Here is a 25,704-nt window from a genome sequence, read left to right on the forward strand (position 1 = left end):
TCTTTTGTAAACTTGGGCATCACATACACATTAACAAACGGTGCAACAAGTTCTTAAGACACGTTTATAGGCGGGTAAACATCCCCCCCTCGTATGTTAGGCCTGGCCGTGGAGACAGATACGGCAGCAGATCCACCGGTTCAGGCGGAGGCGAAACGCTGGTCGGCATCCGACCGTTCAAGCACTCCCACCTTGCCTTGCCCGCTGGAGTTTTCGCCTCCGCCCTTCCCCAGCTGATGATATCGAACGCCGATGCACTTGGGGGTGGCATCCTGGCTCTCTCCTCCGCATTGCTCTCGAAGTAGATCCTCCGGCCCAAGTTGCGCAGCTCTCAGTTGGAGTGCTTCTTGGCAGCTTCAATGGTCCCTTCCCGGCATTCACGGAAGATAGTTGGATCTCCCTCCATCTCTGCAGTCACTCTCTTCAACTTCTTCACATTCTGTGACCAACACTTCACATCGTCGGAGATCCGCTCTGCCCTCTCGTGCCACCGCACTGCCCTTGTCGCCTCTAGGAACTCGTCTGAAAAAGCTCCCACCGGCTGCAGAAGCTCGGGGAAGGACTCGTACACGTACGGAAGTGGCAAGGAGGACGGGTCATGTTGGAGATGAATTGGCGATGGTTGCGCCACAGTTGCAGACCTAAACATATGGATGCATAACAAAAGTTCATCATTAACTAAATAAAATACATATATCAAGATGAGTCAAATGCAATATCATATCATATTTACTCCAACCAAATCCACTACTTGCATCATATAAATTTTGTTTACTCCAATATTCATCATATCATAAATTTTGTTAACAAAAAAATTGAGAAGTTGATGGTTCAACATTTGCCAAAAAAAAAATCTAAACCTAAACCTAGGGTTCATCAACTAGGGAGGGTTCCTCATATGGTCAAAAAAACTAAACCTAGGGTTCATCAACTAGGTTCAACATGATGCAATCACCTAGGTTCATCATATTAATTAGGGTTCATCATATCAACTAGGGATCCTCATGATTTTGAACATGAACATGAACATGAATGAACCTTTTTTAGGCTAAAAAAGCGGATTGATTTGACTCAAACTAATTGGGGGATGGGAGGAGCTTACTTTCCTCTTTCTGGAGCCATCTCGATCCGCAAAATCCGTGAATAAACGAAAAAGATCGGAGGGGGAAGTGGAGAAGATGAGAAAAGGGGCGAGAGGAAGAAGAAGGCGGCTGGGTGGGTGGGGATAAGTGGGTGGGGTGGGTTGGGGGCGGCGGCTAGGTTTATAAATGCCCAAACCCTACCGCCAGGGACGTCGGCAGTAGGGGTAGACAACCTACCGCCATAGGGCGCGGCGGTAGGGTCGGAGCATGTGTGTTATGTTTCTGTGACCAAAACAGCCAGTGGCTCAGCGGTAGGGTTGCACACCCTACCGCCAGGGGTTTTGGCGGTAGGATCCTACCGCCGACCACTGAGCCGCTGGCTGTTTTGGTCACAGGAGGGGGCGTGGGGGAGGCACCCTACCGCCGGGTGTCATGGCGGTAGGCTGTACAGACCTACCGCCTTAGTGTCTGGCGGTAGGGTGGCCCAGAGTGCATTTTTTGCACCTCCTAACTTCTCTTGTCTTCAATTTTTGGCACGCAACAATTAAGCACTTGTAAACATGAAGCATATGTATGATATATCAAGGACACATCCACAAATCCATAAATAAGATAGGTTGGATACATAGCAAATAGACATCCACAAAGGTTTTCACCAAGTTATACATAGCAAATTAACGAAACAATTTCACGAGCAAATCCATATGGTTCACGAAGCAAACATGCAAGTTTTTAGTTCTTGAACACGGCAGCAACTTCAGTCATTTCTTCCCCTCTTCGCGGTCCGGTCCTCGTTGTTCTTTGATCGCTTCTCGGCCGCCTTCTTGCGATGAGTAGGACGCGCTTTCTGAAACGGGGATGGACTCTTCCAATCCTTCTTCGGCACATTTCTCTTCTCACGCTGGGTTGTCTGAGTTGGTGGAGGTCCGTCGGGATCATCGTACTCCTCCTCCTCATCGTCCTCTTCCTCTTCTTCACCATGTTCTTCTGCTCCCTCTTCCTCGCCTTCTTCTTCATCTTCCTCTTCATCATCATTGTCTTCACCCTCCTCATCATCTTGAACCGCCATAGACGATGAGGCGGCCTGGCTCGATGAAGTGAGGCTACGCATCGATGCTGCATGAGCAATCACATCAGCGGAGGAGGTGGCACGCCCAAGCAGGCCCACAAGCTTGCGACATTTTTTGACGAACTTCTGCAATGAGAACGAAACAATAAGCACAATATGGATCAACTTCATGATGAGCATAAGCAAATGAACTCCATGTTACCTTCACTGTTCCCCTCAACTTGTTCTCACTAGCTCGAGTCCCGGGGATAGAACTAAGCGCATCAGAGGCATCAAAAATGCTTTTGTTCAGCTCCGAAGACTGCAATGGGATAAAATGAGTCAGTAGCACTAAAGTTGATATCATCCAAACGTCGGTTGAAAACAGATAAAAATAACTTACCACTCTGTTCATGATGGGTCCGTACTCCCTAAATCCGCCATGTAGCTCTCTGATGCTGTCATTGTAGGCTTCATTCTCGGAGTCGTCGTCGTACAGACTTTCGGCGTCTGCCGTCGTCCACTGTGGCCTTAGGCGCAGACGATGCTTGATGCCATCGTCGAACCACAGCAGGTGATCCGAGTACTCCTCCCAGTCAATCACTCTTCTCTCCACATCTTTGCGAGTTTTCCACTGGTTCCATTCAATCACGTATTTGGCATGTTGCTCTCCCCAATCGGTGATAGACTGATTCTTCCTCCTGCTCAGCCTGCAAAAGCACAAGAAAGATTGTAAAACACCATTAGGAAGAATATGAAACATCAAAACGAAAGTTGGTAACGATGAGAACGGGCGGCGGTACTCACAAGTGCAGGTCGTAGCCACCGGTATCTTTGACGATGCCGGCTGGTGGTGTACGTTGCGCCTCACCAAATTGCGCGGTAACGCGCTGTGGCAAGTGGTACTCGACGGCATAGACACAAATCATGGGCACGATGCACCGCCAGAGAAGCCGGTCCTGCATGCACAACACGTTCAGCTCGAACCCCCACTCTCGGTCATCAGTATACAGCCACCAGTTAACCTAGCACCAAAAGTGGTAAGCTCAAGTGAAAGTGTTGTCGACCACATTCGAAAGCTAGGTCTTATACCTGGAGAGGCATCAGAGCATCAAGCTCGTTGATGAAGATCTTGTACAAGGCCTTGGATTCACCCGAGATTGTACCCACCACGTCCCAAGCGTAGGTATCGAGCATCGTCGCCATCTTCGCCATAGTCGGTCCATGCACGCGCTCTAAGCTTCTCCGGACGACCCACCGGGATACGCTCCCACATCCAAATGGAGAGGCCCCACACACATCCACACATACCGGATGTAGCTTCCGTCCTCCTGGTTGCATCGTCAAGCTACAAAACAAGTGTAAGATGCCAAAATCCAAAGCAGCACACGTCCATGATATTTGAAACAATGATGTGATATTCACTTACCGAACGGTATAGGTAGGCGAGGCCGGCGGCCCCCCAGCTGTACCCCGCATCTCAGTCCGCCAGAAAGTCGAGATACATCTAGAGGGCAGTGTCCCCAGAGCAGTCTGGAAACACTACCTCCGTGAGAAGATACCACAGGTAGGCCCTGGCGTACTGCTCCACCACCCGGGGTTCGGCCCCTTCCGGGCACTTGCTCCGGCACTTCAGGAGCCAGGGCAACGGGATGCCGGAAGTCCGGTTCTTCTTATCTGGGGGGCGGGGCAGTCGCCGATGAGGGTGACAACCCTGTCGTGCCAGTTCTTCCTCTCCACTCTTCTTGTCAGAGCATGACCCTCGAGCGGTAGGCCCGTAATCATCCCCCACTCATCTCCCCACATGGAAGATGGAAGCTGTGCGTCTCTGGCCGCCACCGATCAATCAAAGCCGTGAGAGCTGAGTGAACGAGCGTCGGCGGCTTGCACTTGAACTGCAGGACGAAACCCAGCAGTCGGGCTCTCCTGTAGAACGACGTGTACCGCTCGTCGTACTCCATCTTCACGGTCGTCTCGTGACCCCTCATCCGCAGTGGCGGGAGCATCTGTCGAAATGAAGACCCAAACAATTAGTAACTTTTTTTCATCGATTCAAAATATTTGTTTTAAGAAAGTTACTTACCACTCCGTTCTCAATAAAACGGGCACGATGGCCCTTGTCGAACGTAGGGTCAAGCATAGTATACTTGATGCCAATGTCATCCGCAAGAGGTGGCCTCCTAAAAAAATTGCATAAACATAAACATAAGCATAACAAAGGCTCATCAAGGTTCAAATGCATCATATTACATATTTCTCCAACATCATCCAACATGCATCATCTCATATTTTCTTAAAAAACAAAAACATGAAGTAGGGTTCATCTTGAGGGGTTCACCATTTTTACCCCAACAAAATCCAGTATTTGCATCATCTAACATACACTACATGCAACAAATATCTCCAATATTCATCATATAATAAATTTTTTGATAACAAAAATATATGAACTAGGTTCATCTTGAGGATCCATACCCTACATATAACAAATATCTCCAATATTCATCATACACTACATCCAATACTTGCATCATAGCATAGGAACATGCATCATCTGTCACAACAAATGCCTCCAACATGCATCATATCAAAAAAAAATCATTCAAATCAAATATGAACTAGGGTTCATCTTAACACAACCATACCAACTAGTGAATAGAGTTCATATCTAACACAATATAACATCTAGAATCAACCTAAATCAATCCTAGGGTTAAAAAATATTCAATCTAGTTCAAAAAAGGAGTGATTTGAATCGAACAAAGCGACGAATCGAAAGGTGTTTGATTAAAACTAATTGGAGGGATCGGAAGAGCTTACTTTTCTCTCTTCGGGGCCATCTCGATCCGCAAAATCCGTGAAGAAACGAAGAAGATCGGAGGGGGGAGTGGAGGGGATGAGAGAGGGCGAGTTGGAGGAACTGCTCTGTTCTTCGTGGTGGGGGGCGGCTGGGTGGGGGAGAAGGGGGTGGGGGCGGCCGGCCCGCGGTTTATATATGTCCGCACCCTGCCGCCAGGAGGAGCGGCGGTAGGGTGTGACGGAGGGGCACGGAGGCCGTTATCGCTGCTGACGTGGATAGGTTTGCTACCGCCGCAGGCGCTGGCGGTAGGCTATAGGATCCTACCGCCGGGCCTCGTGGCGGTAGCAGAAAGGGTCAAATCACGAAAAAAAATCATATGGGGGTCAGATCTCGATTTTATATCACAAAAGGGTCAAAACACGAAATTTTGCCGCGGGTGGATGTTACTTACCATGTGCGGCGGCGGGCAGGGAGATGTTGTGGGGCCTCATAGGGGTGACGTTTGGAGTGGTGGCCGGAGAGATGGGTGGTACTGATGGGGTTATCCCACCTGTCGGCAACACAGGCGGTGTCAGTCATGGACGTGGTCCGCGCCTGCAAAGTGGCTCTTGGTCCTAAACCGCTCTGGTCTAGATGGTCGCTGGCGGCTCCGTTGGTGGCCAAGGCATGTCGGTCGGGCTTGTTATGAAACTATGGTTGGTCTCTTTGAAGCCAGGCAGCCCTGGTGGTGGGAGTTGCGGTGCTCGTGGGCTGAGCCGGTGACTTTGGTGCGAGCTAGTTACCATGGCCGCGTGGTCGGTGTGGGTGGCTGGTGCTTGATGATAAGTGGTTGTGGTGCGACATTTTACGAGGGCAGGGCAAAAACCCTGCCTCACGTGGCCGGGCCGACGGAGGTAGTGTCCATGGACATTGTCATCTTCCTGAAGTCTTTGTTTTCGTTACTTTGTGTGCTTCGAGGTGCTCTGGATGAAAAGCTTGATCCTTTGGATCGGGTGGTAGCGGCATTTCGGTGTCGTATCCTTCTTGAAGGCATTGCCTTGAGGCTCAAAGATGGATGACATTGGCATGTATCCTTCTTGAAGGCATTGCCTTGGGCTCAAACATGGACGACACTGGCTTGTTCCCCGTTGAGAGCTCCTTCTTCATAGTGAGGCTTAGTGTGGATCCGTTGTTGACTTGGAGTTGTATTGGGCGTGATGGCTGCTTCTTAGCACCTTTGTATCTTGCCTTGGTGAGTGTGTGTGCTGTGTTATATCACTGGTTCTAAGTTGGTTGGTGCTTTATATATAAAGCGGGATGAGAGCCTTTTTTATATAGTATTATCTTGGATATGTTAATTCACACAGTTGCATGCACTAAAACGGACCAAACTTGGTGTTATTCCGTTATTTCTATATATATGTTTTCTGGCCGAAGCAGAAACAATACATAGTTTTTTTAGGGAAGGTCATCATGGCTAACTTTATTGCAACTTAAAGGGGTAAAACATCATCCACAAGTCTAGAGACTAGACAGCCCGGGGGCTCGTCCGTCCAACTACTAGAAATCTTATTAAAAAACTATGTTTAGCTAGCACATGTGCCGCATCATTACACGACCGAGAGCAATGATTAAAAATGACCTTCCCAATAGACGTAGTCGTATCCACACACTCCGCGAAAATTGCCGCAGCAACGTCCCACCATCTTGTTTGTCCAGAGCAGTAATTAATCACCATGAGTGAATCAGACTCTGCTTCAACTCGAGAAAAACCCAGGGTATTAGCAAACACTAACCCATCACGCATAGCCAATGCTTCTGTAGTCACCACATCCGCTGCAAAAGGAATATAGTGACATTGTGCAGCCAAGAAATTTCCTTTAGGATCTGTGATGACCGCCGCCGTAGCTCCAGTTCCCTCGTCCAGATTAAAAGACGCATCAACGTTAATTTTTACAAAATTGGGCTCTGGTTTTCTCCATCTATGCTCCTGTATAACACGATTCTTGGATTCATCTGCTGAAAATTATTAGCTATAGCTAGGACAGAGAGGGGCCATCTCATCGAAGGAGGGGGAGCTCATCCATGCGTTAGCTCACGCCGAACCCACCATAAATACCAGGATCCAACAACCAGCACCTGCTTCACATCAAGACTAGGTTTGAGAGGAAGTGGCATGTCCTCTGCCAACAGAAGATGTTCTAAGATGATAGACCCCGACCGGTCCACTGTCATAGCTTCTTCAATGATATCAACAATGCCTAGTCTTTGCCAGAGCTCATGTGCATGTGTACATTCAAAGAACAGGTGGCGCACATCTTCTGCAGCCTGATGGCATATCGGACAAGACCCATTAGAGCCTACATGTCTGTTTGCAAGTATTGACTTCAAGGGAATTATTCCGTGGAGAATGCGCCTACAAAAAATCTGCACCTTACATGGGACTTGCAGTTTCCAGACTTCACTCCAGATTTCCGCTGATCTTGAGCCAGACGGACGTGCCAAGACATTTGCATGCTGCCGGTAAATTTGAAACCATTGTATGTGGTAAGCCGATCGCACTGAAAACACCCCTCTCCGATCGTGGTTCCAAGAAATAAAGTCCTCAAACGCTGCAGTATTCAAAGGAATTTGCAAGATCCTTCGGACATCAACAGGGTTGAATACAGAGCAGATTAGTGGTTCATCCCATGCACCAGTGTAAGGATCAATTAGATCACTAACCGTAGAGAGAATAGACAGTCCTCTGCTCGAGATTACCCTCCTGTTAGGACTCGATGGTACCCAGGGGTCAGTCCATATCTTGACATTCTTGCCTGTTCCTATTCACCAAATATATCCCAATTTAAATGTCTCTAATCCCTTCATTATACTCTGCCAAGTGAAGGAAGCTTCACTTTTTAAAGTTGCTTGGAGTAGACTTCCATTCGGGAAGTACTTTGCTTTCAGCACCCGAGAACATAACGACTCTGGGTTGGTAATGAGACGCCAACATTGCTTCGAGAGCATAGCCAAATTGAAAGAATGGGTTGGTTTGAGATGCCAACATTGCTTCGAGAGCATAGCCAAATTGAAGGAATAGAGAGATCTGAAGCCCATTCCTCCTTCACTCTTCGGATAGCACAATTTCCACCATGTGTACCAATGCATTCTTTTGTGATCTTCATCATCACCCCACCAAAATTGAGCTATCAAATCCGTAATCTCCTTGCAAATTCCCTTTAGGTAAGCTGAATACTGACATGGCAAAAACAGGGATTGCTTGAGCTACAGATTTAATAAGTATTTCATTACCCCCAATAGATAGTTGCTTCTCCATCCATCCTTTCAACCTTTCTTTTATTCTTTCACAGAAGTGCCTAAAACAGTCGCTCCTATCTGCTCCCACCATTGCAGGCAGCCCAAGATATTTGTCAGACAAAGCTTCAATATTAATATGTACCACAGGGGTGTTTGGGCTGAAATACACACTAGATTTCGATAGACTCACCAATTGTCCCGAACTCTGACAGTAGGTATCCAGAACGTGTTATAAGGAAGCCGCATTTAAAACATCTGCTTTCATGAGAATCAGAGAGTCATCAGCAAATAAAAGGTGTGATACTGATGGTGCATTTCTGCACACTCTAATTCCCTCAATGCCACCAGCTTCTTTTTCAAACTCCAATAGACTGGAAAGACCTTCTGCACACAAAAGGAACATATATGGGGAGAGGGGGTCACCCTGTCGAATACCCCTCGTAGGTGTGAATGAGTCTGTATCATGAGAATTAAACCTCACTTTGTATCTGACCAAACTTACACATGACATCATCATCTCAATAAACTGGTCATGAAAACCCAAAGCAAAACCATCATATCACGAAGAAAAGACCACTCCACCCTATCGTATGCTTTATGCATATCTAACTTGACTGCACACAACCCTGTTTGGCCAGCTCTTTTGTTCTTAATCTTGTGTATACATTCATATGCTATTAAGATATTGCCAGTGAACATCCTCCCTGGAACAAAGGCACTTTGAGTTGGCGAAATAATATCAGGTAGAATACTTTTCAGACGAAAGGCTAGCATCTTGGACACAATTTTATATAGAACATTGCAAAGACTAATTGAGCGAAATTGAGTTACCAGCTCTGGTGTGTCAATCTTCAGGATCATAAAAATCGTTGTCTCATTCCATTAGGGTGGAATCTTCCTGGAATTAATAGCTAGCAGGACTTCTTTTGTAATATCATCTCCCAAAATATGCCAATATTTTTTGAAGAAAATGGCGTGAAGTCCATCAGGGCCTGGGGCCTTAAGATCACCGATGCTAAACACGGCCTTTCTTACATCATCAGCCGTGTACTGGGCTATTAAGAAGTCATTCATCTGAGGAGTTACTTTGCGTTGGACTTTCTGTAGGACACTAGGGTCCGTGTGCTGCACTTTGGATGAAAACAAATGAGAGAAATATTGCTGGGTATGTGAACTCAAGTCTGGCATACCTTCCATCCAGTTTCCCCCTTCATCTTTAAGCCTTTTGATAAAGTTTTTCTTTTTACATGCCGACGCGAAAGCTTGGAAGAACCCGGTATTCCGGTCTCCACTCGTCAACCAAGTGGCCCTTGAACGTTGCATGACCTGTATTTCTTCCAGCTCCAGAAGGTACTCAATTAACTCAGCAATCTCATTTCCTTTTTACTTCACTTTCCTCATTCAGCGGACCAGCCATTACTTTCTCTAGTTCTCTCTGGGCTCTGCGCAATCGTTTCTTTAGCTTTTTCAGTACTCTTTGATCCCAATCATGAAAAGTGGTGTGCATCTTGTTAAGCTTCCGCGATATGGAGTTCACATGACAACATTATTAAAATTTTCTTCTCTTAGCCACCTTGCTTCAAATCTCTTTGGTTGCACAGCTCCTGGAGCCATACCATTAAAATTATAATATTCACTATTCACCAGTAGAGGTCGATGATCAGAGTGGTTATACTCCAAGTTTTCGAGAGCTGCATGAGGAAACGAGGCCGCCCATGCGTCGTTAACCAGCCCTCTGTCTAGCCGTTCTCTAATTCTTCCTCGATACCACGTGAATATATCTCCCACATATCCAAGGTCATGCAATTCACAAACCTCTATACATTCTTGAAATGCTTGCATGTATTGGATTGGGTGAGGATTGCCTCCCTCTTTTTCATGTAAGAATTGGATTTCATTAAGATCTCCAATAAGGAGCCAGGGGATATTCAGATTTTGATGGAGCTGTCGCATACGGCTCCAAGTTAGGTGATTGTTTTCCCATGGGAACTCCCCATACATCCCAGTCAAGCGCCAAAAAACATTATTGCGTTCTTCAATTTTTACATCAATGAACATAGGATCAAGTGCTAGCCTATGAACCTTAATATTCTTATTCCAAAACAAAACTAAACCTCCACTTCTACCACCACTTGAACAGACCAAACTATGATCCATCTTCAATCTCTTACGCAAACATTCAGCTGGATACGTGTCGAGGTGAGTCTCCGACAAAAACATCACATCGGGGAAGCATCTTCACTGGACATCCAACAAAGCTCTAACCGTCGGGGCGTTCCCGAGTCCCCGGCAGTTCCATGCTAGCAGTTTCATTGCATCCGGTCATCCCCCTCCCGGGAGGACGCCGATATCTCTAAAGTTTGTAACCCACTTGAACTATCCACAGCATCACCATCTTTCCCCTTGTGCTTTTTCCTGTTGGCATTTTTCTGAGGGGTGCCTTCACTAGTTGCATGGGCCTCAGGCCGCTCCGCCCCCTCTATTCGATCAACCAGATTAGCTACAGCCGATGGTTTTGCTGCTGCAGCCTGAACGACCGCCTATTCTGTCCCCACAATCCTGGGCGCGGTTTGTGAGTCTGCTGATGTCCTTTTTCCCAACACATTGTTTCTGGCGTCCTGACTAGAGTTCTGGTGTAGTAGAGCATCTCTATCAGTCTCCATGTCTTGCAACCCATCCTTGTTGAAAAGTGCGTTATGTCTCCAGCTGTTCATCATACCTCCTCCAGCACCAAAAGGCTCTTGTCCTCTTCCACGACCAGGTCCAAAGGGATTAGGATCTCTCGGACCCCCTCTCCCGCGGCCCCTGCCTCTGCCAACACCACGGCCTCTTCCTCCATCAGCAAGCATGAAATCACCCCATCCTAGTTTCGATACGTCATGTTCCCCTGTTCCACACTCCTCATACCAATGTCCCATTAGGCCACAATTTCCACAGAAGATAGGAAGTTTCTCGTATTGCACTTGGTAATAATCAGTGACCTCATTCCTCGTGATACCCACAAATCTGATCAGTTTCTTCGTGACATTCAGCTCCACTCTAACTCGAACAAATTCTCGTGCAAAACCAGCCGGAAGAGTCGTTTGTACCTCAGTAACATTGCCCATCTTCCTACACATCCCTTTGATGGCCGCTGGAATCAGGTAGTTATCTGGTAGTTTCAGAATTCTAGCCCACACCGTTATCTTGTTCAGAACAACAGATCGTGGGTTCTTAAATCCATCATATTCTTCGATAAAAAGCCCTTGATCTCGAAATAGCCAGGGACCCATATTCATGGCAGTGTTCCAATCTCCTAAGCAATCGAATTGGACCGTGAGCAGATGGTCCTCGATCTTGCGCCACCGTGGTTCTTTCGCCGGGTTCCATGCCGATCTCATGTCAGCATACAAGGCAGATGGGCTGAATCCCTTCTCTGTGTGCACCTTCGCGATCGCCAACCACTTCGCCGCGACCTGCTCTTCGTGGAACTCTTCTTCCCATACAAACTGGTCCTCCTCATCCTCTTGTAGTTCCAGACGCTCCAGCAGGTCCTCGATCGGCTCAGCGCGCTGTTTTGACCCTCCTGCTTAAGGAATAAGGAAACAATACATAGTTAGCAAAAAGGAATAAGGAAATAGATATCGTCAAGAATGAATACATAGCATGAGGAGGAGGGTGAGGGAAATCATGTGGAAATAGAGGTCAAAGATGCCATGGCTTAAGGAGGGACATCAGAAGAAGATGGAGCTTTTCTATCGAAAGGAGACTTGGAGAGCAAAAAAGTACAGGGTCAAGAAACTAAAGAAAGACAATCGGTAGTACATGGAAAACGAGGAAGAAATGAAATCAATGGTAGTGGAGTATTTCACAGGCATGTATACCAAGGATATGGCGGGCCTGCCTTGACCGGCGGCTGCGCGGCGGCTGCCTCGGCCTAGGGCAGCGATGGTGGCGGGTGCGGCGGCCGGCCCTGCATCGGGCAGCGGCCTTGGCTGCGTTCGGTGGCGGCGGCCGGGTCTGCGGCGACGGACCATCTGACCTTGGATCGGCGGGGGCGGCATGGAGGGCCTGGTGGTTGGGTCAGCGCCATGCGTGGTTTGCCCTCCGGACAGATCTGATCTGGCCGGAGCGGCCTGCTCGATGTGTCGCGGCTCAGATCAGCGGTGACCCGTGCACAGATGCTTGATGGAGGTTCTTCGAGCGGATCCGGGTGAAAACCTAGTTCAAGACCGGCGTTGGCGGCTTTTTTGGTGGAGCGGTGCTTCATCCTACACATTGATGACGGCGGATCTCAGCGGCGTGGCGCAGTGGAGACTCGGCGCTCGATGCGCAGTGATGGACTCATGCAGGAGGAGGTAGTTGTCTGGCGTCATGGTGGCGTCGATGGCAGAGTGGCCTGACAAGGTAGCAGCCTCAATATCTGCTCTGAAGATGAACCTGTGGAAGATGGAAGCAACGACACATATGAGTGCGTCAGACCAGTTTATGCCCCAGACCCGGTATGTGGCTCGGTTGTTGCTTCTGGCTTTTGATGATAGGCTTAGGTGAGTGGTCTGGGTATTTGGCCCAACTAGCACCCCTTCATCATATGGATAGGAGTAGTGGCATATGTTGCCAAGATGGCGGATTCAGACATATTGTTGTAATATTTAGTAAGGTCCTCGAGAATAATCAATAAAGTGGCTGCATGCATCTCCCAGATGCAGAGGCAGGGGGTCATCCTCCTTTTCTAAAAAAATGTATACCAAGGATATATACAAATATCATGAAGAGGCCAACATAAAAAACACCACAAAACATCGCCGAGATTATATAGTACTCATCCAATCGTACAAATATCATGAAGGGGCCAACATAAAAAACACCACAGAACATCCCCGACACCTCCATCTTCTCCATCAATAGCAACCCTAGCTACCACCATTTCCCATCTTCATCACCATAGCCATCTCCACCACCATCACCGTAGCACTCATCCAACTAGCCATACTGTGTAATCGTGAATCATATCTGGCAACTATTGTAAGACATATTATCAATCAATCAATCTCATGGTGTGTTCTTAAATGCTTTATTGTGATCTGACCTCCATGTGTGAGTAATTCGGTAAGGCCATGGGTTGAGGCATAGCCCTACATCCCTATGTATTTGTGGTGGGATCAATGGAATTATTTTGATGTCTTGTACGTGTGAAATGAAAAAATTTCGTAGATGTATCTTGTCTTATTCACAATCCTTGTCCATGTAGGTACCTAAGATTACAGAGATCAAACCACAGAGTCTAAGGGCACCGTGAAACGCCATTCTTAACACCAGCAATAGAGATTTTAGAACGGTGGCGTGAATCCTATCTCTAGGTATAAAAGAGGTGTAATCATTAAATGCTCATTGCTTTTGTCTGGTTTATCTTAATTACCGAGACAATCCCACGCGATAGATAGGGTCTTCAGTTGGACAACATCTCTTGATGTAGGAATCTCGCCGGTCAAGACGTAATTTGGACACATCGCGGATTTAAAGACGTTGCAAGCACATCCTGATGTTGACTTCCAGAGCACCAGCGAATATCATGATGGTCCTGTTCGCAAATATATGGTTGTACGAATAGCTCATACCCATGCCTATTTCCATTTATAAGTGTTCAACTGTCCAACTTGATTTGATCCGGTCCAAAAACTGGAATTTAATTTTCTTGCAAAGCTTGTTAGAAACCGTTGTCTCAAAGGTACACTTCCTCATATGGGTTCGATAACTCAAGGTCATCTCTGGGAAAAAAGGCGAGAATCCTTTCTGCTCCTTTACCGGATGACTAAAGGGACTCATCAAACATTTTTCTGACGCCACTGTCGGGGAGGATTTGTGTGCTAGACTTTGTGTTAGAGTTTTGCTAGTCTTTGTTTCATTTTTGTATTTAGTTTTTGTTCTTGTTCTAGTTTAATTTTTGTTGCAAATTTTGTCAAGAGTAGAAAACAACCAAAACATTAGTATGGCTCATAATCTAGGAGCAGTGCTGCTCCTAGCAATAATTTCATGCGTGAACCAATTCCATAACCTGATGTTCATAACCTGATGTTCCTTCCGCTGAGTATGAGATAAAATCTAACTTAGTTTCTATGGTTCAACAAGACCAATTTGGAGGCTCTACTTCTGAGGATGCCAACATGCATTTGCATCCTTTGTTTCAATTGTGTAACATGATACGCGTAAGGGATTATGACCCTGATGCTTTGAAGTTGCGTCTATTTCCTTTCTCCTTGAGAGGAAAAGCTAAATAATGGCTTCTAACTTTGCCTAAAGGTAGTATAACTTCATGGACTGAGTGCTTCAGTAATTGTTTTTTCAAGTTTTGACCACCTACAAACATTATGCAACTATGTTCACAGATAACAAACTTTAAGCAGGAAGAACATGAGCCACTACAAATGATGAAGGATGTTGTAAGGAATTGTCCTAATCATGGAATGGAAGAATGGTTAATTTTCCATATGTTTTATAATGCCTTAACTCCTATGTCGAAAACTATACTTGACACTATTGCAGTAGGAACTATTATGGGAAGACCCATTGTCGAAGCTAAAAAGTTGCTAGATGATATGCAAGAAAACCATGCCCAATGGCATCTTGAAAGATCTACCACTAAGAGGTTCAATGCAATTGAAGAGAAGAATACGGAGTTGACCATGAAGGATGCTGTAAGGAACTATCCTAATCATGGAATGGAAGAATGGTTAATGTTCCATATGTTTTATAATGCCTTAACTCCTATCTGTCAAAAACTATAATTGTCATTGTTGTAATAGGAACTATTATGGGAAGACCCATTGCCGAAGCTAAAAATTTGCTAGATGAGATGCAAGAAAACCATGCCCAATGGCATCTTGAAAGATCTACCACTAAGAAGGTCAATATTATTGAAGACAAGAATATTGACCGCTAAATTTATGAACTCATCTTTGTGATGAAAGGTAAAGAGGAGGTAAATATAAATGCTACTACCGAAGAAGAGGTTAATGATATTAATTTTATTGCTCGTAATAGTTATAATCCTAACTAGAAAATTATGGGTTTGATCCTAAATTGCCTTATCCTTATCCTAATAATAGTGGAGCACCTAACAATTTTAATGTAACTAGCAATGGTGATAGAAAAACTTTGGAAGAAATTTTGGGAAAAATATTGCTAGTCATAGTGAGCAAAATGAAACATTTGAAAATATTTTGGAGAACCATGATAACTTGCTTGGTCAATTGACCGGTAAGATTGCCAGACTCACTAATGATGTGCAGGCTCTAGATGGAAGAACTAAGAGCATGGAGGCACAAGTTGCTAAATTTCCAGAGACTCAAACTTTAATTCTAGCCAAGTTTGCAGGTAAACTGGAAACTAACCCAATTGAGGATGTGAAGATGATGAGAGGTAGCGAAGAGAACGCAGAAGAGCTCAATAAGAGCCATGTGCCAAAATATACATATACTGTTGCAGACTTCATGAAGATGATAGCAATGAAACACTCACTACCTGAAGTAACAAATGATGAAGCATATAATGTTTTTGTTGATCATGTTGCAGCTAAGGTGCGTGAGTTGGATGATGAAAGGAAAAAAGCTATATGGTAAGCTACCCGCTAAAAATAAAAATATCTTTGAGCCTACTATTGAGATTGAGATTGAGATTGGTTTGAATAAGTTCAATGCATTATGTGATCTAGGTGCTAGTGTTTTCACCATTCCTTAGTCTATTATGACAGTCTCAATCTTGGTCCTTTTTTTACTACTAAAATTAAATTAAATATGACCAACTCTACCTTTACGCAAGCAGTAGGTATTAAGCATGGTGTGATAATGATACGTCCATTTTGCATCCTGTTTACCTACTGTTATTTATAATGTTTTACGCATAATAATGCTTTTTGGAGTAATTCTAATGCCTTTTCTTTCATAATATACAAGGTTCATATAAAGAGGGAGAATTTCGGCACCTGGAAATCTGGACATGAGAAAGCTACGTCGGGCCACCTATTCTGCACAACTCCAAATGAGCTGAAACTTCACAAGGAATTTTTATGGAATAAATAAGAATTATTGGAGCAAATAACTACCAGAGGGGCCCCACCAGGTGGGCACAACCCACCTGGGCGTGCCAGGGAGCCCAGGCGCGCCCTGGTGGGTTGTGCCCTACTCGGCCCACCTCTGGTGCCCATCTTTTGGTATATAAGTCATTTTGACCTAGAAAAAAATCAAGAGAGGACTTTCGGGATAGAGCACCGCCGCCTTGAGGCGGAACTTGGGCAGGAGCACTTTTGCCCTCCAGCGGAGCGATTCCGCTGGGGCAACTTCCCTCCTGGAGGGGAAATCATCGTCATCATCATCACCAACAACCCTCTCATCTTGGGGAGGCCAATCTTCATCAACATCTTCATCAGCACCATCTCCTCTCAAACCCTAGTTCATCTCTTGTGTTCAATCTTTGTACCGGAACCTCAGATTGGTACTTGTTGGTGACTAGTAGTGTTGATTACATCTTGTAGTTGATCACTATATGGTTTATTTGGTGGAAGATTATATGTTCAGATCCATTATGCTATTTAATACCCCTCTGATCATGAACATGTTTATCACTTGTGAGTAGTTACTTTTGTTCCTGAGGTCACAGGAGAAATCATGTTGCAAGTAATCATGTGAACTTGATATGTGTTCGATATTTTGATAATATGTGTGTTGTGATTCCCTTAGTGCTCATGTGAACGTCGAATACATGACACTTCACCATATTTGGGCCTAAGGGAATGCATTGTGGAGTAGTTATTAGATGATGGGTTACCAGAGTGACAGAAGCTTAAACCCTAATTTATGCGCTACTTCGTAAGGGACCGATTTGGATCCAAAAGTGTAATGCTATGGTTAGATTCTATCTTTATACTTTTCTCATAGTTGTGGATGCTTGCGAGGGGGGTAATCATAAGTAGGAGGTTTGTTCAAGTAAGAACAACACCTAAGCACCGATCCACCCACATATCAAATTATCAAAGTAGTGAACACAAATCAAGCCAACATGGTGAAAGTGACTAGATGAAATTCCCGTGTGCCCTCAAGAACACTTTGCTTATTATAAGAAACCGTTGTGGCATGTCCTTTGCCACAGAAGGATTGGGCTATCTTGCTGCATATTATTTGCCGTTACCGTTACGTGCTCGTTACAAATTATCATGCTACCAAATTATCTGTTACTTACAATTTCAGCGCTTGCAGACATTATCTTACTGAAAACCACTTGTCATTTCCTTCTGCTCCTCGTTGGGTTTGACACTCTTACTTATCGAAAGGACTATGATTGATCCCCTATAATTTTGGGTCATCAAGGCTCTTTTCTGGCGCCATTGCCGGGGAGTGAAGTGCTCTTGGTAAGTGGAAATCGGTAAGGAAAAATTATTACTACGTGCTGAAATTTATTGTCACTTGTTACTATGGAGAACAATCCTTTAAAAGGTTTGTTCGGGGTATCTTCACCTCGATCGGAACCAAAATTAGTTGCCCCTCAACCCACTACACCTACTGAAAATACTGAATATGAATTCTTTGGGTATGATAGAACAACTGCTAGCTAATCCTTATGCAGGAGACGGAACCGAACATCCTGATATGCACTTGATATATGTGGATGAAATTTGTGGATTGTTAAGCTTGAAGGTTTACTAGGAGATGAAGCTAAGAAGAAGGTTTCCCTTTATCTTTGAAGGGAAAGGCATTGGCATGGTATAGGCTATGCGATGATATTGGATCTTGGAATTGGAATCGGTTGAAATTGGAATTCCATCAAAAAAAATCCTATATATGCATTTAGTTCATCGTGATCGGAATTATATATATATATATATATATATATATATATATATATATATATATATATAATTTTTGGCCTCGTGAAGGAGAAAGTATCGTTCTAGCTTGGGGGAGGCTTAAGTCAATGTTATATTCATGCCCCAATCATGAGCTCTCGATAGAAATTATCATTTAGAAATTCTATGCTCGGCTTTCTCGTAATGATCAATCCATGCTTGATACTTCTTGTGCTGGTTCTTTTATGAACAAGACTATTGAATTCAGGTGGGACCACTTGGAAAGAATTAAACACAACTCTGAAGATTGGGAACTCGACAAAGGTAAAGAGTTAGGTATTAAGCTTAAGTTTGATTGTGTTAAATCTTTTATGAATACGATGCTTTTCAAAAGTTTAGCACTAAATATGGACTTGATTCTGAGATAGTAGCCTCTTTCTGTGAATCTTTTGCTACTCATGTTGATCTCCCTAAAGAAAAGTGGTTTAAATTTCATCCCCCTATTAAAGAAGAAATTAAAGAACCGGTAGTTGCTAAAGAAGAAACTATCATCTACAATGTTGATCGAGTTGTTCCTACTGCTTACATTGAGAAACCACCTTTTCCTGTTAAGATAAAAGAACATGCTAAGGTTTCAACTGTGGTCCATAGAAGTAATATCAAAGCACCTAAACCCACTGAGCAAATCAAAGTAGAATCTAGTGTTGCTATGGTTAAGGATCTCTTGGTCGATAATATTGATGGGCATGTTATTTACTTCGTTAGTGAAGTTGCTAGAATTGCCAAACCCGATGGGAAAGATAAACATAGACCCGTTGTTGGCATGCCCACTGTCTCAGTTAAAATAGGAGATCATTGTTATCATGGTTTATGCGACATAGGTGCTAGCGTGAGTGCTATTCCTTTTACCTTATATCAAGAAATTATGAATGACATAGCACCCGCTGAAATAGAAGACATAGATGTTACTATTAAACTTGCTGATAGAGACACCATCACACCACTTGGGATTGTTAGAGATGTTGAAGTCTTGTGTGGGAAAATAAAATACCCTATTGATTTTCTTATTCTTGGTTCCCCACAGGATGCTTTTGTCCCATTACCTTTGGTAGACCCTTCTTGAACACCGTTAATGCTAAAATAGATTGTGAGAAATAAACTGTCGATGTTAGCTTTGGTGATGAGTCTCATGAGTTCAATTTTTCCAAGTTTAGTAGAAAACCTCATAAAAAAGAATTGCCTAGTAAGGATGAAATTATTGGTCTTGCTTCTATTGTTGTACCTCCTACTGATCCTTTAGAACAATATCTGCTAGACCATGAAAATGATTTGCATATGCACGAAAGAAATGAAATAAATAGAATCTTGTTCGAACAACAACCTCTGCTTAAGCACAATTTGCCTATTGAAACTCTAGGAGGTCCTCCTCCACCTAAAGGCGATCCTGTGTTTGAATTAAAACGGTTACCTGACACTTTGAAATATGCTATCTCGATGAGAAAAAGATTTATCCTGTTATTATTAGTGCTAACCTTTCAGAACATGAAGAAGAAATATTACTGAAAGTTCTAAGGAAGCACCGAGTTGCTATTGGATATACTCTTGATGATCTTAAGGGCATCAGTCCCACTCTATGTCAGCACAAGATTGATACGTCTCCAACGTATCTATAATTTTTTATTGTTCCATGCTGTTATATTATCATTCTTGGATGTTTTACAATCATTTTATATCTTTTTTGGTACTAACCTATTGACATAGTGCCCAGTGCCAGTTGCTATTTTCTGCATGTTTTTTACATCACATGAAATCAATACCAAACGGAGTCCAAACGCAGTGAAACTTTTTGTGGATTTTTTGGACCAGAAGACATCCAGTGGGCCAAAGAAGTACCGAAGAGGGAGCCCGAGGTGAGCACAAGACACCAGGGCGCGCCTGGAGGCCCAGGCGCGCCCTGGTGGGTTGTGCCCACCTCGGTGGCCTATCAAATTGCCTCTTTGCTCTATAAATACCACAATATTCTAGAAACCCTAGGGGAGTCGACGAAAATCATTCCAGCCGCCGCAAGTTCCAGAACCACCAGATCCAATCTAGACACCATCACGGAGGGGTTCATCATGTCCATTGGTGCCTCTCCGATGATGCGTGAGTAGTTAGTAGCTAGATGGCTTCCTCTCTCTCTTTTGATTATCAATACAATGGTCTCTTGGGAGATCCATATGATGTAACTCTTTTTGCGGTGTGTTTGTTGGGATCGGATGAACTTTGAGTTTATGATCAGATCTATTATATGCATGATTGCTTATAGCCTCGTATCCATGAAAGTTATCTTGGACGTGATGCCTATGTAATGATCATTGCCTGGATATCGTCATGATTATTTGAAGTTTTATCAATTGCCCAACAGTAATTCGTTTACCCACCGTTTGCTATTTTTCTCGAGAGAAGCCACTAGTGAAACCTACGGCCCCCGGGTCTCTTCTTTATTATATTTGCCTTTGCGATCTATTTTTATTTGCTTTGATTTTCAGATCTATAAACCAAAAATACAAAAATACCTTGTTGCAACTTTTACTTATTTATTTTATCTCTTCCCGCGCGATCTATCGATCAATTTATTATAACCTTCTCACGTCCACTTGCCATTTTCTGGCGCCGTTGCCCGAAAGGGATTGGCAACCCCTTTAATACGTCGGGTTGCGAGTATTTGTTATTTGTGTGCAGGTGTCGTTCACCTAGTGTTGTGTGCTTCTCCTACTGGTTTGATAACCTTGGTCTCATCACTGAGGGAAATACCTACCGTTGCTGTGCTGCATCATCTCTTCCTCTTTGGGGAAATACCGACGTAGTTCAAGCAAGCATCAAAGGTTAATATGGAACCTGATGCTAAACCCGTTGTGGATCACCAACGTCGGTTAAATTCGAAGATGAACGAAGTGGTAAGAACGAAAATATTAAAACTTCTGGAAGCAGGTATAATCTATCCTATAGCTGATAGTAGATGGGTAAGTCATGTCCATTGTGTCCCTAAGAAAGGAGGTATTACTGTTGTTCCTAATGATAAGAATGAACTTATTCCATAAAGAATTGTTACAAGCTATAGAACGGTAATTGATTTTAGAAAATTAAACAAAGCAACTAGAAAACATCATTACCCTCTGCCTTTTATTGATCAAATGGTAGAAAGATTATCTAAGCACACACATTTTTGCTTCCTCGATGGATATTCTGGTTTTTCACAAATACCTGTTTCTCAACCTGATCAAGAAAAGACCACTTTTACTTGTCCTTTTGGAACTTATGCTTATAGACGTATGCCTTTTGGTTTATGCAATGCACCTGCTACCTTTCAAAGATGTATGACTGCTATATTCTCTGACTTCTGTGAAAAGATTGTTGAGGTTTTCATCGATGACTTTTCTATTTATGGGAAGTCTTTTGATGATTGTTTAAGCAATCTTGATCGAGTTTTGTAGAGATGTGAGCAAACAAATCTTGTCTTGAATTGGGAGAAGTGCCACTTTATGGTTAACGAAGGTATTGTTTTGGGCCATAAAATTTTTGAAAGGGGTATTGAGGTGGACAAAGCTAAGGTTGATGCAATTGAGAAAATGCAATGTCCTAAAGATATCAAAGGTGTTCGTAGTTTCCTTGGTCATGCTGGTTTCTATAGGAGATTTACTAAAGACTTCTCTAAAATTTCTAGGCCTCTTACAAATCTTTTGCAAAAGGATATCCCTTTTGTTTTTTATGATGATTTTTTAGAAGCCTTTGAAACACTCAATAAAGCCTTAATTTCTACACCTATTGTTCAACCACCTGATTGGAACTTGCCTTTTGAAATTATGTGTGATGCTAGTGATTATGTTGTTGGTGCTGTTCTAGGACAAATAGTTGATAAGAAATTGAGTGTTATTCACTGCGCAAGTAAAACTCTAGGAAGTGCACAAAGAAATTATGTTACTACTGAAAAAGATTTCTAGCAGTGGTGTTTGCTTGTGATAAATTTAGATCCTATATTGTAGATTCAAAAGTAATTGTTCACACTGATCGTGCTGCAGTAAAGTATCTTATGGAAAAGAAAGATGCCAAACCTAGGCTTATTCAATGGGTTCTCTTGCTACAAGAATTTGATTTGCATATCACTGATAGAAAAGGAGCGGAGAACCTGATACGTCCATTTTGCATCATGCTTTTATATCGATATTTATTGCATTACGGTCTATTATTTCACATTATGTCACAATACTTAGGCCTTTTCTCTCTTATTTTACAAGGTATACATGAAGAGGGAGAATGCCGGCAGCTGGAATTCTGGGCTGGAAAAGGAGCAAATATTAGAGACCTATTCTACACAACTCCAAAAGTCCTGAAACTAGACGAAAGTCAGTTTTGGAATATATTAAAATATCGGGCGAAGAAAGCACCAGAGGGGGCCACCCACTGTCCACCAGGGTGGAGGGCGCGCCCTACCCCCTGGGTGCGCCCCTACCTCATGGGCCACCTGGAAGCCCCCGATGCCCATCTTCTGGTATAAGGTGTCTTTTTCCCTGAAAAAGATCATAAGGAAGCTTTCGGGATGAAGCACCGCCGTCTCGATGCGGAACCTTGGTAGAACCAATCTAGCGCTCTGGCGGAGCTGTTCTGCCGGGGAAACATCCCTCCGGGAGGGGGAAATCATCACCATCGATCCTCTCATTGGGAGGGGGTCAATCTCCATCAACATCTTCACCAACACCATCTCCTCTCAAACCCTAGTTCATCTCTTGTATCCGATCTTTGTCTCAAAACTTCAGATTGTTACCTGTGGGTTGATAGTAGTGTTGATTACTCCTTGTAGTTGATGCTAGTTGGTTTATTCGATGGAAGATCATATGTTCAGATCCTTTATGCATATTAATACCCCTCTGATTATGAACATGAATATGATTTGTGAGTAGTTACGTTTGTTCCTGAGGACATGGGAGAAGTCTTGTTATAAGTAGTCATGTGAATTTGGTATTCGTTCGATATTTTGATGAGATGTATGTTGTCTTTCCTCTAGTGGTGTTATGTGAACATCGACTACATGACACTTCGCCATTGTTTGGGCCTAGGGGAAGGCATTGGGAAGTAATAAGTAGATGATGGGTTGCTAGAGTGACAGAAGCTTAAACCCTAGTTTATGCGTTGCTTCGTAAGGGGCTAATTTGGATCCATATGTTTCATGCTATGGTTAGGTTTACCTTAATTCTTCTTTCGTAGTTGCGGATGCTTGCGAGGGGGGTTAATCATAAGTGGGATGCTTGTCCAAGGAAGGGCAGTACCCAAGCACCGGTCCACCCACATATCAAATTGTAACGAACGTGAATCATATGAGCATGATGAAAACTAGCTTGACGATAATTCCCATGTGTCCTCGGGAGCGCTTTCCTTTATATAAGAGTTTGTCCAGGCTTGTCCTTTGCTACAAAAAGGATTGGGCCACCTTGCTACACCTTGTTTACTTTTGTTACTTGTTACCCGTTACAAATTACCTTATCATAAAACTATCTGTTACCGATAATTTCAGTGCTTGCAGAGAATACCTTACTGAAAACCGCTTGTCATTTCCTTCTGATCCTCGTTGGGTTTGACACTCTTATTTATCGAAAGGACTACGATAGATCCCCTATACTTGTGGGTCATCAGAACCCCGTAGCTGATAACCCGTCTAGGTTGGAGAATGTTCTTGATGACCCACTACCTATTGATGATAGTTTTCCTGATGAGCAATTAGCTGCAATAAATGTTTCTAATAGTACACCTTGGAATGCTAACTATGCTAATTATATTGTTTCTAAATACATACCCCCTAGCTTTACATACCAACAAAAGAAAAAATTCTTCTATGACTTAAGACATTACTTTTGGGATGACCCACATCTTTATAAAGAAGGAGTAGATGGTATTATTAGACGTTGTGTACCTGAGCATGTACAGGAACAAATCCTATGGAAATGTCACTCTGAAGCTTATGGAGGACATCATGCGGGAGACATAACTGCTCACAAGGTATTGCAATCTGGGTTTTATTGGCCTACTCTCTTCAACGATGCTCGTAAGTTCATCTTATCTTGTGATGAATGTCAAAGAATAGGTAATGTCGGTAAGCGTCAAGAAATGCCTATGAATTATTCACTTGATGTTGAACCATTTGATGTTTGGGATTTGATAACATGGGACCTTTTCCTTCCTCTAATGGGTATACGCATATTTTGGTTGCTGTTGATTATGTTACTAAGTGGGTAGAAGCTATTCCAACTAGTAGTGTTGATCACAACACCTCTATTAAAATGCTTAAAGAAGTTATTTTCCCAAGGTTTGGAGTCCCTAGATATTTAATGACTGAGGGTGGTTCACACTTTATTCATGGTGCTTTCCGTAAAATGCTTGCCAAGTATGATGTTAACCATAGAATTGCATAACCCTATCATCCTCAGTGTAGTGGCCAAGTTGAACTTAGCAATAGAGAAATAAAATTAATTTTACAAAAGACTGTCAATAGGTCCTAGAAGAACTGGTCTATGAAATTAGATGATGCACTTTGGGCTTATAGAACAGCATGTAAAAATCCTATGGGTATGTCTCCTTATAAAATGGTTTATGGAAAAGCTTGTCATTTGCCTCTTGAGTTAGAACATAAAGCTTATTGGGCAATTAAAGAACTCAACTATGATTTCAAACTTGCTGGTGAGAAGAGGTTATTTGATATTATCTCATTAGATGAATGGAGAACCCAAGCTTATGAAAATGCCAAGTTATGTCAAGAAAAAGTTAAAAGATGGCATGATAAAAGAATCCAAAAGCGTGAGTTCAAGGTTGGAGAATATGTTCTTTTGTACAACTCTCGTTTCAGATTCTTTGCAGGAAAACTCCTCTCCAAATGGGAAGGACCCTATGTTATTGATAACTTACAAGTATAGGGGATCGCAACAGTTTTTGAGGGTAGAGTATTCAACCCAAATTTATAGATTCGACACAAGGCGGCGGCTCCGTCTCGTGGAACGCAATAATTCTTCCTCCCTGATTTTTTTCTGGAAAAATAGGATTTTATAGCATCGGTTTCAGGGTCTGCGGGACCACCAGGTGGGGACAACCCACCTAGGCGCGCCTGGAGGGGGTGGCACGCCCTGGTGGGTTGTGCCCACCCAGGTGCCCCCATCTGGTGGTTCTTGGCTCTAGAAATTATCTTTTATTGTATAAAAAATCCTCGCAAAGTTTCGTTCCAATCCGAGAACTTCTATTTCTGCACAAAAACAACACCATGGTAGTTCTGCTGAAAACAACGTCAGTCTAGGTTAGTTTCATTCAAATCATGCAAATTAGAGTCCAAAACAAGAGGAAAAGCGTTAGGAGGAGCAGATACGATGGATACGTATCAGTCATCGAGAAGGTTTATCGATCTAGAGCTGTCAAAATAAATAATTCCAAAGGTACTAACCCGAAGGTTGTTAATGGGAAACGAATAAAACATTATTTCTCAGGTACGCCCATTAATGTTGAAAGCAATATTATCCAAACTATGACACCAGAAGAACACATAAAAGAAACCTTCTGGAACACTCCAGAATCGTGGAAAAAGGATGTACGTGATACGGTAAGTAAACGAACTCCAAGAAAGCTGCAAAAATATTTTCTGTCCGTTTTGGAATATAAC

At 43.4% G+C, this 25,704-nt stretch overlaps 1 protein-coding gene and 1 long non-coding RNA gene across 4 annotated transcripts; one reads left to right on the top strand and one right to left on the bottom strand.

Moving 5' to 3' along the window:
• Positions 1–1,680: 1,680 nt before the first annotated feature.
• On the bottom strand, positions 1,681–5,051 carry LOC120969427 (uncharacterized). The gene is made up of 4 exons (XM_045231903.2): positions 2,938–5,051; positions 2,534–2,840; positions 2,354–2,452; positions 1,681–2,277 (listed from the first exon to the last, which is right to left on the bottom strand). Exons 1-4 carry the CDS (start codon positions 3,093–3,095, stop codon positions 1,840–1,842), a joined length of 1,002 nt encoding a protein of 333 aa, XP_045087838.1. The 5' UTR covers positions 3,096–5,051; the 3' UTR covers positions 1,681–1,839.
• Positions 5,052–5,200: 149 nt separating this feature from the next.
• On the top strand, positions 5,201–16,820 carry LOC141028045 (uncharacterized). 3 transcript variants are annotated; one of them, XR_012190229.1, is made up of 5 exons: positions 5,201–9,374; positions 9,472–13,548; positions 13,665–14,883; positions 14,992–15,803; positions 16,141–16,820. It is a non-coding gene; the product is annotated as an uncharacterized lncRNA (long non-coding RNA). The 3 variants fall into 3 exon arrangements; XR_012190228.1 differs by having other exon boundaries at positions 9,472–9,559; positions 13,440–14,883; XR_012190227.1 differs by having other exon boundaries at positions 9,472–14,883.
• The last annotated feature ends 8,884 nt before the right edge of the window (positions 16,821–25,704 follow it).

Source organism: Aegilops tauschii, chromosome 7, assembly GCF_002575655.3.
Source record: "Aegilops tauschii subsp. strangulata cultivar AL8/78 chromosome 7, Aet v6.0, whole genome shotgun sequence".
NCBI lineage: Eukaryota > Viridiplantae > Streptophyta > Magnoliopsida > Poales > Poaceae > Aegilops > Aegilops tauschii.